Here is an 18,992-nt window from a genome sequence, read left to right as displayed (position 1 = left end):
AAAAAAAAAAAAAAACCTTAAGAAATTTGGGTGTCAATCCATAACCAGTAGCTTCCAGCACTAGGATGCAAATGCAAGCTAATCCAGTTCCAAAAATCACTTACTGTGCTTTCTAGCTGTCTCATTTGTTGTACCATAACATAAAGACATCCCTAAAATATAAAGTTCTTTGCCCTTATTCTTGAGGAATTTATGGTTTAGTGGATCTATTTTTACTTCTAGGGGAGCTAGAGAATGGTGTTGGGAGCAAATGTGTGGCCCACTCAGGGGATTTGAGGGTCTTGGGAGTCTCAAGAGTTGAATGGGAAACTGTATTTGTTTTCAATTTTTACATGAAACCTGTTCTTTGCCACATCTAATAACCTCTAATAGATTTGATTATGATTTTGTTGTACTCCCCTCAACCAGTATAAAGATTGTAGATTAGGGCTGGGATTTAAAAAAATGGAACATTAGGGGTCCGCTACGTTATTTGCCAGGTACTATTAAATGAATATTTATGTAGGAACAACGTTGGGATTAATGGTTAGGTTTCTAGACTAATCTTCAAAAGACGAATCCATAACGTCATTAAACCTAGTATATAAATACAAACTTTCCAATACTTCATACACTTCATTAAATTCATTAGTTAAGCATAGTATGTTTTTAGTGGAAAAGCTTAGAGTGGAAATTTTAGTTTCTAAGTTGGGGACTTAATGTATTTTTGTCCTGAAAAAATAATTTTTACATTCATTTTTAAAAATTTATTTTTAAAGCTTGAATCACAAGACAAGTTTTATGAACGAAATTTTGTTCAAATGATAAGTTTTTAATGGCTATATTCATTCATATTATCCTGAAAGTAAACACAATTTCTGGGGCAAGGATAGATTAATTATTATAGCAATAACCCCTTTGCCCCAGTTCTTCCCTCTCAGAGTGATGCATTGAGACCTGGATGTTCATTTGGTAGGTAAGGAACCTGAAAAATATGAATTTGGGAGCTTGTAGAGGTGTTACCCCCTTCCTCAAAGAGGAAGGGAAACCTTTGTTCCTCAGTATAAACAAAACCTCCTCAGTTACAGAAGGGGAGGATCCTAGGTTCTTAATCTTTGGAATGTAAATGAATGTGGGTAAGGGGTATGGACAGATCAGACATGTCAGAATTTATAACCCATGAATGTCTCTGTAGTCTCACACCCCCTGAGCTATCAACACATACTTCTAGGGAGGTAAATTTCTAACGTATCAATTCAGTTGTATTTAATTTTTCAACACTTTTTTGAAGGACAGATTGGTTTGCTCAAACAGCCCTAACCATGCAGATACATTAAAAATATTTTCTTTATACATAGAAAATAGACCAACTGATAATTACTCCTTTTGTCTTACTTTTTCCCCATGTTAATTTGAAACAGATGTTTGGTCATGAAAATGTGAAATGTTAAGATTGCCTCATTTGAGCTCCTTTATTTAGTCATCACCACTGTTAAGTTCTTCAGCGGATATTTATTGAGTAACTACTATATGCTAGGCACAGTGCAAGGTACTGGGGGTATTGTGGTGAATAAGGTAGATAAATACCCTGCATTCAAGGAGCTTAGAGGCTATAAAAGTGTTGTAGAGAAAAAAAGACATGAGAAAACAGCAAAGTTAGAATTTTGTTAGAATGCGTAAAGGAGCTAGCTATGGCAAAATCTTGAAGGGGAGGGGAAGAAAGCATTCTGTTCCAGATGGAAGGGATGCACTAGTAAAAAGATTCTAAAATGAGGGGTGCCTGGGTAGCTTGGTTGGTTGAGCGTTCGTCTTCCACACATCATGATCTGAGTTTGAGCACATGTCAGGCTTGGGCTCACTGCTGTCAGCCTGTCAGCGCAGAGCCTGCTTTGGGTCCTTTGTCCCCTTCTCTCTTCATCTCTCCTCAGCTTATGCTCTCTCTCAAAAAATAAAAGTTTTTTAAAAATTTTAAAAAAGATCCTAAAATGAGAATGAACTTGGTAAGATTGACAAAGAGAAAGGTGGCAAATATGGCTGACACATAGTGAACAGAACTCAAAATCACAAACCTACATTAGGTGTTTGGATTTTTTAAAATAGGATCATATTCTATATTTTGCCTTACAGCTTTTTAAAAAGTTATTGTTTGTTGTGTGCATATGTTGAATTCCATGTCAGTATGTGTAGCTACATAATGTGTGCTTTGGCTATATCCTAATTAGCCATATTCCTATTGACAGAATATATATATATATATATATATATATTCTAATTATATATATTCTACGATTTTTTGCTATCACAAACAATGCTGTGATCACCATTCTTGTATATATATTTATTGCATACCTGTATGAGAATATTTGTTGGATAAATTTCCTAAGAGAACCATTATAAGGCCAAACTTAAGTGCATTAAACATTTTTGACAGATTCAGGCTGCTCTGAAGATTCAGCCAGTACAGTACAGTGTTAATATTTTGATTTGGCCAAAGAGCAGAGACCGTTCTTTTGGTATGTTCTCTTTCATTGGCATCTGTGTTTGACAGATACTGTCTTTTGATTTTACAACTATTAATTTAATTGAATTTTTTAAAAGAATAAGGAAATGAGATTAGTTTAGAGTTTAAGGTACCTATGTATGTTAGAATACATATTGTATGGAAGTTCCAAGGTAATTTGTCTATTATAACACTTCTAAAGAATGTGGATAAAATAATGATTATCACCAGTAAGTTCTTAATTGTATGTTGATCGAAAATAATAAATTTAAAAACAGGTGTGCGTTTCCATTTCAAGGCATACATTCCTAAGGCCAAATACTGTAAATCCTCTGTCCCCAAAACCATGCTGCTGTACACTTCTGGATTTGAGAATTCCTGTTTTCTGCATACTTTAACACATACTGTATTATTAGTATCTTGATATTTGTCAGTATCATAGACAAGAAATAAGGCTTATGTAGATAAGAGTGTTTTGATTTGCAGTTTAGGGATTATTAGTGAAGTTAAGCACAATTATTTTGCCTATATTGAGTTGTCTTTTAAACTGTCTTGGGAGAGGATTCAGTGTACCTTATGGATATTTGCCTGTATTATTGATGTTGCAAATATTTTCTCCCTCTCGCTTATCAATTTAGTTTGCTTGTGATAACTTTCCTTGTTTTTGTATAGAAGTTTAAAAATTTTATGAGGTGAAACGTGAACTACTTTTCAAGTATTCTGGTATTGTGTCTTAGTAGCCTGCCTTCCTAATCTTAATTGTAGGCAGGCATTCTACCCTCATCTTATATAGATTTTATTGTATTGTATTGTATCTTTAAATTTACATCTAAGTTAGTTAGCATATAGTACAACAGTGATTTCAGGAGTAGATTCCTTAATGCCCCTTACCCATTTAGCCCATCCCCCCTCTCAGAACCTCTCCAGCAACCCTCTGTTTGTTCTCTATATTTAAGAGTCTCTTACGTTTTGTCACCCTCTCTGTTCTTATATTATTTTTGCTTCCCTTGCCTTACGTTCATCTGTTTTGTGTCTTAAATTCCTCATAATAGTGAAGTCATATGATAATTTGTCTTTCTGTGACTAATTTCTCTTAGCATAATACCCTCTAGTTCCATCCACGTAGTTGCAAATGGCAAGATTTCATTCTTTTTGATTGCCGAGTAATACTCCGTGTATATATATATATATATATATATATATATATATATATATATATACCACATCTTCTTTATCCGTTCATCCATCGATGGACATGTGGGCTCTTTCCATACTTTGGCTATTGTTGATAGTGCTGCTGTAAACATTGGGGTGCATGTGCCCCTTCGAAATTGTAGCGCTTTTTTTTTGAATGCTTAATCCTTTTGGAGTTTTTAATTTATTTAGGTATGTCTGATTTAATTTTTTTAATTTAAGTATTTAAATTCTTCTGACTTAAAATATCTTAAATTACATAAATTCACATATCTGTTTTGAACCCTTTGTTTTGATGCGTTAATCTGATCTTTACTTCAGACCATAGTGTTGCTTTTCATGAAACTTTAATATTAGACATAAGGAATGTCTCCCTGATTCTTTTTCAGAGTATCCTGAGTATTCTTGTGCATCATTCAGGTTAATCTTAGAATCATTTTATATGTTGATATTTTGATTGGGATTGCATTACATTGGATTTATGTTTACATACATGTTTATCCAATTCATGTTCTCTTTAATATCTTTCAGTTAAGTTGTAGAGTTTGTCAATATTTCGTGAAATTTACTTCTAAATATTTTGTAGCTTTTGTTGCTCTTGTGAATGGTTGTAAATCAGATCACTAAAAAAATGCATTTCTAAATGTTTATTCCTGGTTTATAGAAATCTATGGCTTTTTTGGCTTGTTTTTCTCTGTTGAAGCCACCATGTTGCTGCCTTTTTTTTTTTTTTTTTAATATAGTAAATTTTCATTTGATTCTGCTGGATTTTCTAGGTATTTATATTATCTACAGCTGATACTTTTGTCAATTCCTTTTCCAGTGTCCTGCTCCCCTATTCTTTGTGTGTGTGTGTTGGAGTGGCATATGGAGGACTTCCAGCAGAAATGCAGTCTTGTTTTTTTTTTCCTGACTTTTAAAATAGGAATTTTCAAAAGTTTTAACCTTGGGGCTTCTGGTATATATATCTTCATCAAGTTAAGAGTGTTTTCATCTATTTCAGGGGCACCGGGTGGCTCAGTTGGTTCAGTTTTGGACTCTTGATTTCAGCTCATGTTATGATCTCAGGGTTCATGGGTTTGAGCCCCCATTGGGCTCTGTGCTGACAGTACGGAGTCTGCTTGGGATTCTCTGGCTGCCTCTCTCTCTGCCTCTCCCTGCTCACACTCTCTCTCTCTCAAAAAAAAGAATGTTTCCTGGGAATGCAAGCTGGTGCAGCCACTCTGGAAAACAGTATGGAGGTTCCTCAAAAAATTAAAAATAGAACTACCCTACGACCCAGCAATTGCACTAATAGGTATTTATCCAAGTGATACAGGTGTGCTGTTTCGAAGGGACACATGCACCCCAATGTTTATAGCAGCACTATCAACAACAGCCAAAGTATGTAAAGAGCCCAAATGTCCATCGATGGATGAACGGATAAAGAAGATGTGGTATATATATATAATGGAGCATTACTCGGCAATCAAAAAGAATGAAATCTTGCCATTTGCAACTACATGAATGGAACTGGAGGGTATTATGCTAAGTGAAATTAGAGACAGATAAATATCATGTGACTTCACTCATATGAGGACTTTAAGAGACAAAACAGACGAACATAAGGGAAGGGAAACAAAAATAATATAAAAACGGGGAGGGGGACAAAGCATAAGAGACTCATAAATATGGAGAACAAACAGAGGGTTACTGGAGGAGGTGTGGGAGGGGGGATGGGCTAAATGGGTAAAGGGCATTAAGGAATCTACTCCTGAAATCATAATTGCACTACATGCTAACTAATTTGGATGTAAATTAAAAACAAATTAAGTTAAAAAAAGTGTTTCCATCTATTTCTAACATATTAGAAGACTTAATTAGGAATAGTTGAATTTATTTGATATAAAGTAGAATATAGTCTAATTTTAAAAGTATAATAATCTATTTGTATGTGCATTTTCTTTTTTTCCTTTTGGTTTTGTGGGAAATTTATAGCATTATCTTTATCAAAGCTAATTAAATTTTGCTTCATGAACAAGTCCCATTATTTTTTATTTTTTAAGTGTTCTTTCGATTTGCTTTATGCTTTTATAATTACTTTTCCTTTTTCTAATTTTATATTCTAATTTCTAATGCTTTTTTTCAGTTTTTATGGTTTTATTACTTAAAATTGAAGATCATAAATATTTCTGAGGGATGTTTTACTCATACATCCCATAAATTCTTAATCTCATTTGATTCTTGAGAAGGTCACCTTTCTTTAGCTCTGTAACCTCTTCTTGTTTTCCTCTTTACCAGCCACGTTGACCTTTTTTTTTCCAGCATGTCTATTCTTTTTTTTTTAATTTTTTTTTCCTTAATGTTTTTATTTATTTTTGAGACAGAGAGAGACAGAGCATGAGCAGGGAAGGGGCAGAGAGAGAGGGAGACACAGAATCGGAAGCAGGACAGCATGTCTATTCTTTTGAAAGTCCTTCCTCGATCCCCCATTTTGAAAAGCCCAGGATCCTTTTTTGAATCTTTTATATAGCACTTAAGAATTATTAACTTATTTTATGCATGTTTGTTCTGCTTATTGTTGGTATTCATAGCAGCTTGTACAGTGCATGGGGTGCAATAGATAAATCAATATTTGAATGAGTGAATGAATGATTTGTAATCTTATGAAAGGATTAGGGCAGGGAGAGAGACCTACGCAGATACATAGTCCTGTTCTTAGTTAGATGAATTTGGGTACAAATACTTAAGGAGAATTGATAATCTGTAAATTAAAATTATTTGAAAACTATCCTAGCCCTGTATAGCCCCCTGGAAAGCTTTTGTATAGGTCAGGAGTATATATACATACTCCAATTTGAAGATGCCTGGTTAAATCATGTAAGATCAGCTTTAGTAAGCAGTAATTCTTTACTGTTATATATCATTTAAGATTTATTTTTTCCTTTCTAAACATCTTCACTTATTTAACTTCTATTAAAAAGCGGGTTCATTTCTAGGTGTAGGAGAAAGTATTAAGATATATTAAGTCAATGGAGCAGACATGTAAGCAACTGTAATGCAACACAAGTCTAAAGCGCAGGACATACTTTGTTTTTGTTTTTTTGTTTTTTGTTTTTTTTTACTTTAGTAAGTAACCATTTCCATTGGCTTCTTTCAGGAATTTTTTTCTTTATATTTGAATTTCTGTAGTATGAAAATGATATGTCATGGTGTAGTTCTTTTGGCATTTATTCTGCTTGGTGTTCTCTGAGCTTCCTGGATCTGTGATTTGGTGTCTGACATTAATTTGGGGAAATTCTCAGTCATTATTGTTTCAATTATTTCTTCTATTCCTTTCTTTCTTTTTTCTCCTCCTGATATTCCCTTTACATGTATATCACATCTTTTGAAGTTAACCCACAGTCCTTGGGTATTCTGTTCTGGGATTTTGTTGTTGTTGTTTTTTCTTTGTTCTTTTTCAGTCTTTGAGGATTCTATTGATCTGTCATCCTCTAGCTCAGAGTTCTTGCTGGAGGCATATCCAGGCTACCAATAAGCCCATCAAAAGCGTTCTTCATGTCTATAACAGTGTTTTGATCTCTAGCATTTCTTACTGGTTTTTTTCCTTAGGATTTCCATCTCTCTGTTTACATTGCCCATATGTTCTTGTAATGCTGTCTGTTTTACTCATTAAGAGCCCTTCACGTAGTAATCATAGTAGTTTTAAATTCCTGATGTGATAATTCCAGTACTATTTTGCCATGTCTGGTTCTTAATGCTTGCTTTGTCTCTTCAAATTGTGTTTTTTGCCTTTTGGTATGACTTAGAATTTTTTTCTAGATAGTCAGACATGGTGTGCTGGGTACAAGGAACTGCTGTAAATAGGCCTTCAGTTATGTGGTGGTGAGATGTAGAGGGAGATGAAGGGCTTTACAGTCTTGTAGTCTCGGTCTTTTAGTGAGACTAATACTTTGGACTGTGAACTTTACCACTAGTTCTCAGTTTATTTCCTCTTCCCTCAGGTGGGACAGGATGCCTAGAATGGGCTGGGATTGGGTATTGTCCTTCCCAATCAGTCAGGTTCTGATAATATCCTAGCATGTTAGGTTCTGAATAACTCGTTTTCCCTGAGGGCAGGCCTTGTTAAGAACAGACTTCTCTGGCAAGCATAAAGGGATTTTTACTGTTTACTGTGGGAATCTGGTGAAGCTTCTGGAGGTAAATTTCATATTTTGGAGCTACCTCTATGACTGGGTCTGCTTGGAGTTTTCAACTATCAGACTTAGCTGCACTGAGTCTAGCAATTTAATTGTAATTTAGATTTACCTTTCTGACACTGGATCCTGTTGGAGTTTCCACTCCCGAGTTGCTCTGGTAAGCTGAGATTTCCTATATACTTTGTCTTTTCACTCTTGGGGACAGTGGTTTACCTTGCGTCCTCCCCTTGCTATGGGTCCAAGAAAAGTTGTTGATTTTTTTAGTCTTTTCAATTTTTTACTTGCTAGGGCAAAGTGACTAACATGTGGAACTGGAAACTGGAAGTCTAACCTTTTTCTTGTTTTAAAAAATATAAACTTACTAAATCTTTCTGTGTAGATGCACAGGAATTTTTCATCTTTTGCATATTCTGCTCTTTGTGGGTAGTCACTCTTGAAGGTGCTGTGTTTAAAAGCTTTTGAAACCACATTGAGCCTCTGTGAAAGGATTGCATGATCTGCCTGCCATAAATGTGAACATGTGCAAAGTCAGCATGAAAGTGCCAGGTATTTGTAGTCTCTAAAAGAACATCGAAATATTGTGTTGATATTTCTTCCCCATTGGTTGGTGATGCTGCAAGCTTTCAAAATCTGCCTGTAACTAGGTCTTTTATCAGATTGAGTTTCTGTTTTTGCCAAGTTATCTTGTCGTAGCTAATAATAACTTTTCATTTGTATATTCTCTTCACAAAAGTGAGAGCCTGCTTTGTGCAGGAAACATTTCTGTTTTGTTGGGGAATCTCTTATTCAGAAGTGTAATTTAGGTGTGATAATTGGGGGTTGGGCCAGGTAGACCTAGATCTTTTTCTGTTGTCCTGCAAGGATCATCAGGCAGTAGTCTAGATAGCACATTCCTGTTGCTGGAAAGAATCTCTAAGATTATTTTTTCTGACACCTCGTTTCTCATCTTCACTGGCTTCATCTCTATGCTCTGTCTTTCCAGTTTATAATCCTAGGTGATCCATTCTTATTTACTCTATGTATTAGTAGTATCTGAACATAGATAATTCCCAAATAATGTTCATTAAAATCACAATTCATTCTCATCTGAAAAACAAAAACTAAGTGTATTTCATATTCTTGGCTTGGGCAAGGGAGAACACCAAGACAAAAATGCAGCTTCTCACCAAATGAAAGTAAAAGAAGGGTTATATGTGTTTTGGGGGAAGGGTAGAAACTTTAGATTAAATTTAAATGACACAGTATATTGACCTAAAGCAAGAGGAGCTAATTCTCTAGAGCTTATCTGTTCAGTGACTGCCAAAAGTGGAGATTTGAGCTTCCTGTTATACATATGGATCGTGTCCTTCAGACCATGCATATGTATATGCTTCCTCTGTGTGTGTCAATTGTATCTTGAGGCCTCCGAAAATGGAATTTTTAATTCTTAGATCCCTGTTGGCCCTTCTTGGCCAGGTGACAGGAGAGGCCACTAAATATAACTCAGATCTACAGCGCTGATATGTTCTTAAGAATTGAGACGGTGGTTTTGATGATCAGCACGATTGTATCCTTTTTTTGGTCTCAGGTTTACCTGCTGCATTATCTGGTAAGATAGCATCCCTGCAGTAGCATTTAAGACCCTAGATACCAGAGAGAACATATGCTGTGTAATACAGATAGATATACACAGAGAGACCGGAAAACTTTTCAAGGCCATGGAGATCCTAGTTTTTCCAAATACCAGGAAATTCTGCAACTACAACTAACTTGTGAATTACTTCCTGAATCATGCTTGCCAAAGAAATACAAATATCTAAATCAGATACAATTTGGTTATATGGAGGAGAACTGATATCTCTACAACTGAGCTTTTTGCAGAAGGCTTTTATTTTTTTTGATGGTTTCCATTAATTTGCTGGGAGAGCTTTGGCCCTACGTTAGCAGTTACAGGTTGGGAGATGGGATTAGGATTTGGAATTCTTAGAAATTCCTCCTGAGTAATTTTAGTTTTCTGAGACATTCATTATGTTGTAGTAGGATTTATGGTAGAGATAATGGCACATATATCTACAAGGAAACAAAAGGCTCAAGGAACGTTTGCTTGTTTGGGAGCCCACCAATTCTGGTAAATAAAATAAGTGAGAATACTGGAGGTAGACTCAGTGGGCAGCCTTGAAATAGTAAACAAAAGTCACAGCTTGCTCATATGAGAAGTTTGAACATAATTTATTTCAAATTTTTGCTTGGGCAAGGGAGAAACTTCATGTGGAGTGTGGTTTTTTGTTAAAAAGAGACAGGTATGTAGAATTTTAGTGGTTAAATATAGTTTAAATTTCAGTTAAGTGCTTTTGCTTCTTAAAGCAAAGTGGAGCTAATTGCCGATTGGGTGAGTTCTTGATAGCTGTTTAAATGGTATTTGCTGGAAGTGGGAAGTTCAGCTTCCTGGATACAAATAGGTCATGTCCTTCATTGTCTGCATGCCAATATAGAATATATGATTTAAATATGCAGGTTGTGTCTTCAAGCAGGTGTGGGATTTTTCTGTCTAATGAACCACTCTACCTCAGTGGGCCATAAATAACTGCAACTCAGTATTTGTAGCCATTCCACTTATCTTGTTCTCTTCTTTTTTCTTTTAATTTTATTTATTAAAATTTATTTATTTTAATAAGTTTTATTTATTGAAATTTATTTGCTTTAATAAACTTTATTTATTAAAATTGAGAGGGAGAGAGAATCCCAAGCAAGCTCTGCAACGCAGAGCTTGAACTCACAAACCAGGAGATCATGACCTGAGCTGAAATCAAGAGTCGCTTGACTGACTGAGCCACGCAGGCACCCACACGTTCCTTCTGTGTTCTCCATCTCCTTAAAGGATAGTTGTTTTCCCAAAGTCATTTGGATCCTCCTCTCTTACATCAATGTCGAATGTATCACTAAGTCTGTCTAGTTTTGTCTCTATGTCCATGCTTAACTGCTTTGGTTCAGATAGTTAACCAGGTTTTTGAAACAGCGTCCTCACTTTTCTTACTGCTAATTGCTCTTTGTTCCTCTACCTTCTGCAACTACTACTTGAGTTTCTGTGAAACTATTTGATTGCATCACTCATTTGAAACTTCCAGTAGCTCCTAAGTACAGGCATATTCTGTTTTCATGCCTGTCCTCATACATGGTGTTCTATTTTGTCCGGAACCCTCTTTCTTTTCTATTCCCATCTTGGTGTAGTAATCTCTTATTTTTTAAAGCTTACTCCATCTCTGCTGAAGCCTTCCCTTACTCCTCAAATTCCTTGATTCTTTTCTGAAATTCCATATTGTTTTTTTGATTCTGCTGCTTAGAATTTATCTTGTCAGATTGTAGTTTACTTATTTACATGATTTCCTTCTTTTTAGGCTGTGAATTCTGAGGCAAGGACGTAGAGCAGTTCAGGTTGGCTAATAATAGATACCTACTAAAAATGTTAATGCCTGGAGCCCCTTCTTCTGCCTGTTTTGGAGAGGAGTTAGTTTTCTAAGACCATCTTCCTCAGATGTATCCTAGATCCCATTCCCCTACTCAAAGATAAGCACAGAAATTGGCCTTAACGTTAAGTTCATTCGTAACCAGAGGAGAGAGGCAGAATTAATGTCAAGGTGGTGAGGAGACCTTGAAATAATGCAAATGGTGAGCAGTAGGAGGAACTAGAATATTTAGCCAAAAGGAAAGAAAAATCAGGTGGGATATGATAACAGTACCCAAATATTTGAAAGGCTGTCATGTAGAAAAATTATTAGTCTTAATCATTGTGTCTCCAGAGGGCAGCTACAGAATGAATAGGTAGCATTTTAAGGCTCAGCGTTAGGAAGAGCTTTCTGAACATTATAAGCTGACTTACTATATCAGGTAGAGGATTTTTCATGAGTGGAACTGTGAAAGTAGAGGCAGAATGAGCATGAGTTTAAAATACTATAAAGTAGATTTTACTGTGTCGGGCAAGAATTGACCATGCTGAAGACTATTACATTTTCTTTATTCAGTTCTAAATCATAGAACTAAATGTTTAGAAACTTAGTTATTGTTTAGGATTAAGAGAGTTTTCTGTACATTCAGTAATAATTTTAAGCTTTTTATGCCACCTGTAGAGCATTTAGAGTTCAGTGTAGTCTCTTGCTCTCAAGTAGCTTGTATTTTTAAATGAAAAGATTCTTGAGCTTTTCTTCTTTTTAATTTTTGAGGAGCCAGTGTGTAATTTCTATTTTGATTATTCTTAGGATTCACAGTTCCAAAAAATCAGTTTTGAGATTTACTTCCCTTTCAGATACTGAAATTGTTTTTCTTTCCTTTTTATTCCTAGCAATGTCTCAGGCTGTGCAGACAAACGGAACTCAACCATTAAGCAAAACATGGGAACTCAGTTTATATGAATTACAACGAACACCTCAGGTAATGTAGACTAAGGTAACTAGGGGGAAATATGACACATCTGTAAACTGGTATACATTTTTAGAAAATGAATACTTAAAAGAACATAACGGTGATAATGAATTTATATGCAAGCAGTCTTGACTTGGGTATGTTTGGTTTACACTTCATTCATTGATTAAATAAATAAATAATTCAAGTGCATAGTCTGTACCAGGTCCTAAGCTAGGCACTAGGTGAAGTGGTGAATAAAATAGTTGTGGCACCAGCTTATGGAGTTTATAGACATTAAACAAATATCTATAGAATTATACATTTTAGAAGTTGTGTAAATGGGGAAAGTCTTCAGTGAGGTAACAGATAATCATGGGAGGGGGCATTAAAGGAGATCAAGGAGGTGAAGATGGGGGGCACCTGGCTGGCTCAGTCAGTAGAGCGTGTGACTTTTGATCTCTAGGTTGTGGGTTCGAGCCCCATGTTGGGTGTAGAGATTACTTAAAAATAAAATCTTTAAAAAAAGGTGAATAGGGGAAAGACTGGGGGGGTTCCAGGTTTGAAGGAGATAAACATACTTAAAATTGAACTCATTTTGAAATGCCTGTAAGTCAGGCAGGCATAGATGCTAACTAGGAGTCTGGCCTAACTGTAAGATTTTGGGTGTGGTCTGCAAATTCTAAGCAGTGAGAATGGATAAGATAATCTGGAAACCTGGAGAGAGATGATCAGAAGGGCCCCAGAACTTCATCCAGGGGAGATTCAACATTTAGAAATGAAGTAATGGAAAAGAAGCCAGCAAAGGAAACTGAAAGAAACATCCAAAGTAAAGAAAAATAGGAGAAAAATAGGGGATCAAAATCTAAGAGGAGTTGTGTCAAGAAGGAGGATGTAGCTACTGTGTTCAGTACTACCTAGAGGATGGGTAAAATGAGGATTACAAAAGTGTACTTTGAATGTGGCAATGTATACTTCATGACCTTGACAGAAGTAAGTTCACTTAAATAGATTGTACTGTGTTGAAGGGGAAAAAAGTGAAAATATATAGGCAATTTTTCAGAGAAGTTTGGCTGTGCAGAGAAGCAAAGAAGTGGAGTAAAAACTGGAGGGGAACATGGAACTGGGAAGTTTAAAATTTTGTTTTGTTTATAAGATGGGAGATAGAGGTGTACCAATGATATCCCCCCCGCCGCCCCGGGTCCACACTGCTCTAAGGTGTATCATTCATATTTCACTATAGATAGTAACCCCATGCAGATGCTACTCTAGGCTGGTTTAGTGGAGAGCCAGAGAAAGCTGAAGCCTGAGAGCAAATAAAATAATCGAAAGAATATACTTGAAAAGGTAGGAAGGGATGTCCCTTTGATAGAAAGAGGCATGTTTTCTCCTTTTAGCAAGAAAGATGATGATGATTTAAAAAGATGTCGTAGAGGAGTGCTTGGGTGGCTCAGTCAGTTAAGCCTCTGACTTCAGCTAGGGTCATGATCTCACAGTTCTTGAGTTTGAGCCCCGCATTGGGCTGTGTGCTGACAGCTCAGAGCCTAGAGCATGCTTCGGATTCTGTGTCTCTCTCTGCCCCTCCCATGCTCGTTCGTTCATTCATTCATTCATTCATTCTCTCTCTCTCTCTCTCAAAATAAATAAACATTAAAAATAATTTAAAAAGAAAGATGTCACAGAGAGAAAATGAGAGAGCTCTCAATGAAATTTGAGGTAAGATAAGCTTTTCAGTGTTCAGGTGTAGGAAGTTCTGCAGATAGAAGAAAAGGTATAAGATCACATAGAAAAAACAAGTTTGTTACGAGAGAATTGCTGAGCTGTGTTGAACACCCATTTAAAACTGGTGAAATTTAGTGATACTAGTCTGGTTGTATGATTCCCCCCTTTTCTCCCACAGTGCTACACACCTGCACTGGTACAGACATGGAGAACATGGGTGGTTGAGTCCAGGGCTGGGATTTTACTAGGCAAGTTCTAAGGAGGAAGAGGACAGACTTGGTTACTAGCTGAGTCATCATACTTGGGAGTGATGTTTCTTCATCAGAAGTTTGTGTGTGTATTAAATTAAGTAAAAGAAAATACTGAAAGTGCTATAGAGAGGTTGAAACATACTAAGACACTCAAAAATAGTGGTAGTTACTGTAAATGCATTTTACTTGAGTCCTTTATGGACAGTATCTGTAGTTTTTGTTTTTCCTTGTAGGGTCATCATTCTTTGGCCCTGTAGAGAAAACATAGTATGGAGAACTAGTGGAAACAAAGTGTCAATAACATAGAAATCTCTTTATTTCTTTCTGACCTTCCTCTTCAGTAGCCACCTACTGGATATCTTTCCTCAGTCCATAGGAGTGCCTGGTTGTGACTTTAGAGCTAGGGAAATTTGTACTCCGTGCCACCTTGTGGGAAGGGTGGGTAGTGGTGGTGGTTATGAAGAAAGAAGTCACTGATTTCTCTGCAGCTGGGAGATGTGTTCTGGAATTCTACATTGGACCTCCAAATGCATGTTTGCATTGGAACATTTTTACACGTGACAGTTAGAAATACTAGTACTGGTACTATGGATTAAATTAGTTTGTAGATTAACCTGAGAACCTGAGCACTTTGTATAAAACTACTTTTATGGATCAAGACTTAAGGTTCAAGAAGTTTGTTTGTTTATTTATTTATTTATTTATTTATTTATTTATTAAAGTTTATTTATTTTTGAGAGAAAGAGCATGAGCAGGGGAGGGGCAGAGAGAGAGGGAGACACAGAATCTGAAGCAGGCTCCACGCTCTGAGCTGTCAGCACAGAGCCTGACGCGCAGCTCCAACTCATGAACTGTGAGATCGTGACCTGAGCCGAAGTTGGATGCTTAACTGACTGAGCCACCCAGGCGCCCCTCAAGAAGTGATTTTAAAATCTATAGACCACTTTAAAATTAAGCAGGGATCAATAATAAAGGACAAAACTATGATTCAAGAATATATCAACAGATACAACAAAATATTTAGTCTTAAAAAGTTTAGAACTAAGCCAGTCACAATTCCACTTATATGAGGTATTTAAAGCAGCCAAATTTCATAAAAACAGAAAGTAGAATGGTGGTTGCCAAAAGCTGAGGGGAGGAGAAGGAAATGAGTTGTTTAATGGGTACAAAATTTCAGTTTTAGAAGATGAAAAGGATTCTGGAAATTGGTTATACAATAATGTGAATGTACTTACACATTACTGTGAACATGTATATAAATTAGAGAATATTTGTATTGGAATCTTAAAATCTTTTAATGGATGGTGTGAAATAATATAGTTTGTTAACAGAATGGTGCAATTTGTGAAGATAGAAGGATTAAATTTTATTTAGCCTTAGCTTCCTCATTTTGCAGGTAACAAAACAATGTTAAATTATTATTTAGAGTCACATTAATAGGTCTAGAACTGGAACCGAAGGCATCTGATTCCAAATTCAATGCTTTTTTTGTTAGGCCAAGATGATTTACCATTACTTATCTTTTAAACACATTAATATATTATTTTTAGCCATTAAAATAAGAGCATTGATATTATAACAGTGGTGGGGGTTGAGGGGATTTGGGGAGAAATTATGGTAAAATAAGGTTGGCTGTGAGTTGACAGTGGTGGTAGCCGGGTCATGGGTGTATAAATGTTCATTTTGGTCATATTTAGTGCTTTTGCATGTTTGAATTTGTCCATAATAAAATAGGTAGCATTTAATTTTAAAGTGACTCTTCTACAGGAGGCAATAACAGATGGCTTGGAAATTGTGGTTTCACCCCGAAGTCTACACAGTGAATTAATGTGCCCAATTTGTTTGGATATGTTGAAGAACACCATGACTACAAAGGAGTGTTTACATCGTTTTTGTGCAGACTGCATTATCACAGCCCTCAGAAGTGGGTACGTTGAAATGAGTTATACTAGGTACTTAAATTATACCAGGATGGTGCTTTATGGGTATTGAGAAATGCATTCTCTAATAGGTATTCATTTGAGAACTAGAAATTCTTCTAAAGTCTAAGTTTTAATTATTGGAGAATCTTTGTTTTGAAACAGTTGATTTTACAGAATTTTAAAAGCTTTATAAAAGCATGAGTATTTGTTTTGAGGAAATTACAAAGCATGAAACCATGGTTTTTCTACTTTTGAATTATATAAAATAATATCCTTATGAATGCTATTTTAATAAAAGGATTGATACATAAATTAATATGTATTAGTGGGTAGCTTTTCCTTATGGCATGGATATTGGGGAATTTATATTAACAAGAAATAGATTTTTATTTCTAAGATGATTGTATATAAATTATCATTGGGGAGTATTCACATTTTTCTTTGTTAACAAGTTGTGTTGAATGTCTCAAGTTTCCAAAATCTTGCTTACCTGCAAAGAAATTCAGGTTAAATTTCTGTGACTTAAAGGTATTGGAATAAACATAACTATCCAGAAATTGGATATTTTTTGTCGTTAGCCCAAAGATACTGACATTGCTTACATTTTCTTTCCCCTCTTTTTATTTAGCAATAAAGAATGTCCTACCTGTCGGAAAAAGCTAGTTTCTAAAAGATCACTAAGGCCAGACCCAAACTTTGATGCACTCATCAGCAAAATTTATCCAAGTCGTGATGAGTATGAAGCTCATCAAGAGAGGGTATTAGCCAGGATCAACAAGCACAATAATCAGCAAGCACTCAGTCACAGCATTGAGGAAGGACTGAAGATACAGGCCATGAACAGGTATATGGAAAAGGAAGCCAGAGATGGTGGCCGTTTTTCTGAATACTTTTATTAAAATACTGAATTTACTTAACAGCCTCCACTTTGCAAAAGATAAAATACAATTGTAAATAGTTCTGCATGGTTACCTTTCCACGTAATATATACTTTCATTTTTAATAGGGTATTCCATTCTATTCTCTCTTGTACCCACTTCTCCCTCCACTTACCATTCCTTTTCTCCTCTTATTTCTATAGCACAACTGCTTAAAAAGTTGTCTGTGCTCATGGTCTCCAGTTCTTCTCACATTCTATTCTGAACCCCCTGTAGTCAGACTTTTATCACACCCTCCCCTACCCCCGTATCCCCTCATCAAATTTTCCAGTGACCTCCACATTGCAAAATCTAATTGCTGATTCTCAGACCTCATTTTTCCATCTTATTTAACAGTATTTGACACAGTAAATTTCCTTTTCAATAGTTTTCTTCACCTGGCTTCTGGGAGACGATAATCTCCTGGTTCCTTTTGTATGAATTAGCTATTCCTTAACTCAAATTTAACATGTCCAATACTGAACTTTTAATTTTTTTAAGTTTATTTATTTATTTTGAGAGAGAGGAAGAGAGAGAGTCCTAAGCAGTCTCTGTGCTGTCAGTGCAGAGTCCTCATGTAGGGCTTGAACTCCTGAACTATGAGGTCATGACCTGAGCGAAAATCAAGAGTTGGACGCTTAACTAACTGAGCCACTGAGGCCCCCATACTGAACTTTTTATTCATACCCCCTACTTTTCTTCATTCTTGATCATTTCAGTTGATGGCAACCTTGTCATTCCACTTGCTTTAGCCAAAAACTTTGGAGTCAGCCTTAACCTTTCTCTTTTTTTTTTTCTCACATTGTGCATTTCAGTCTGTGAACAGACTGAAAGTTAAGTCTTAACTTTTATCATAATGTATCCAAATTGGTCTAGGCCACCACCATCTTTCATTTGAGTATTAAAATAGCCTCCTAATTGGTCTTTCTACTTTCCCTGCTTATCTTTACAAAGTCCATTCTCAGCACAGCAGCCAGAGTGATTCTGTTAAATTGAAAGTCAGATCATGGTTTTCCTTTGCTCTGAAGTCTCTAATATCTATATTCTATTCACTTTCAGGCTAAAAGACCATGATGATGGCTTCCAACACCCTGCATTATTTGGATACTTTCTTACCCTCATTTTTGTTTCCTGACACTTTTTTTTTTGTTTTAAATATAATTTATTGTCAAATTGCTAACATACAGTGTGTAAAGTGTGCTCCTGGTGTTTGGGGTAGATTCCTGTGGTTCATCTCTTTAAATACAACACCCAGTTGTCATCCCAACAAGTGCCCTCCTCAGTGCCCATCACCACCCCCCCCCCCCCCTCAACCTCAGTTTGTTCTCTGTATTTAAGAGTCTCTTAATGGTTTGCCTCCCTCCCTCTCTGTTTGTAACTAACTGGTTTTTTTCCCCCTTCCTTTCCTCCATGGTCCTTTCTGATACTTTCTCATGTATTTAGGCCTCAGTGGGAGTCCTCATTTTCCAAAGTAGGAGATGCCAATAAAGCCCTGTCCCAGTCTGATGTTTCTTACCTTGGTTAAACATCAGAATCACGGAAAGTTTTAAAATTCTAGGGCCTCTGGTACCATCCCAAACCAAGTAAATCAGAATTTTTTATTGAGGTTCAAGCATAGCTATTTTTAAAGTTTTAGAAGTCGTTCTGAAGAAGATGTGCTGCATTCTAACTGTATTAAACTGGCCTACAGCTCTGATTAACAAAGTAAAATAAAATGTTGAATGCATATATTTTATTTATTTATTTTTTTAATTTTTCTTTAACATTTATTTATTTTTGAGACAGAGACAGAGCACGAACGGGGGAGGGGCAGAGAGAGGGAGACACAGAATCTGAAACAGGCTTCAGGCTCTGAGCGGTCAGCACAGAGCCCGACGCGGGGCTCGAACTCACAGATTGTGAGATCATGACCTGAGCCGAAGCCGGCCACTGAACCGACTGAGCCACCCAGACGC

The 18,992-nt window shown here is 36.1% G+C and overlaps 1 protein-coding gene and 1 non-coding gene across 3 annotated transcripts in view; both read left to right on the top strand.

Moving 5' to 3' along the window:
* Positions 1-18,992, top strand: part of RNF2 (ring finger protein 2) — a 95,011-nt gene that overhangs the window by 69,978 nt on the left and 6,041 nt on the right. For both annotated transcript variants that reach the window (XM_030302416.1, XM_030302415.1), the window contains exons 2-4: positions 12,167-12,255; positions 15,966-16,126; positions 16,749-16,964. In XM_030302416.1, the coding sequence (XP_030158276.1) occupies positions 12,169-12,255; positions 15,966-16,126; positions 16,749-16,964 (464 nt within the window). In that variant the 5' untranslated portion in view covers positions 12,167-12,168. The remainder of the gene's footprint in view (positions 1-12,166; positions 12,256-15,965; positions 16,127-16,748; positions 16,965-18,992) is intronic.
* TRNAK-UUU lies at positions 12,647-12,719 on the top strand. Its single transcript has one exon. It is a non-coding gene; the product is annotated as a tRNA-Lys (tRNA).

Source organism: Lynx canadensis, chromosome F1 (assembly GCF_007474595.2).
Source record: "Lynx canadensis isolate LIC74 chromosome F1, mLynCan4.pri.v2, whole genome shotgun sequence".
NCBI lineage: Eukaryota > Metazoa > Chordata > Mammalia > Carnivora > Felidae > Lynx > Lynx canadensis.
Note: the sequence above shows the minus strand (reverse complement) of the source record. Positions and strands in the feature narration are given on the sequence as shown.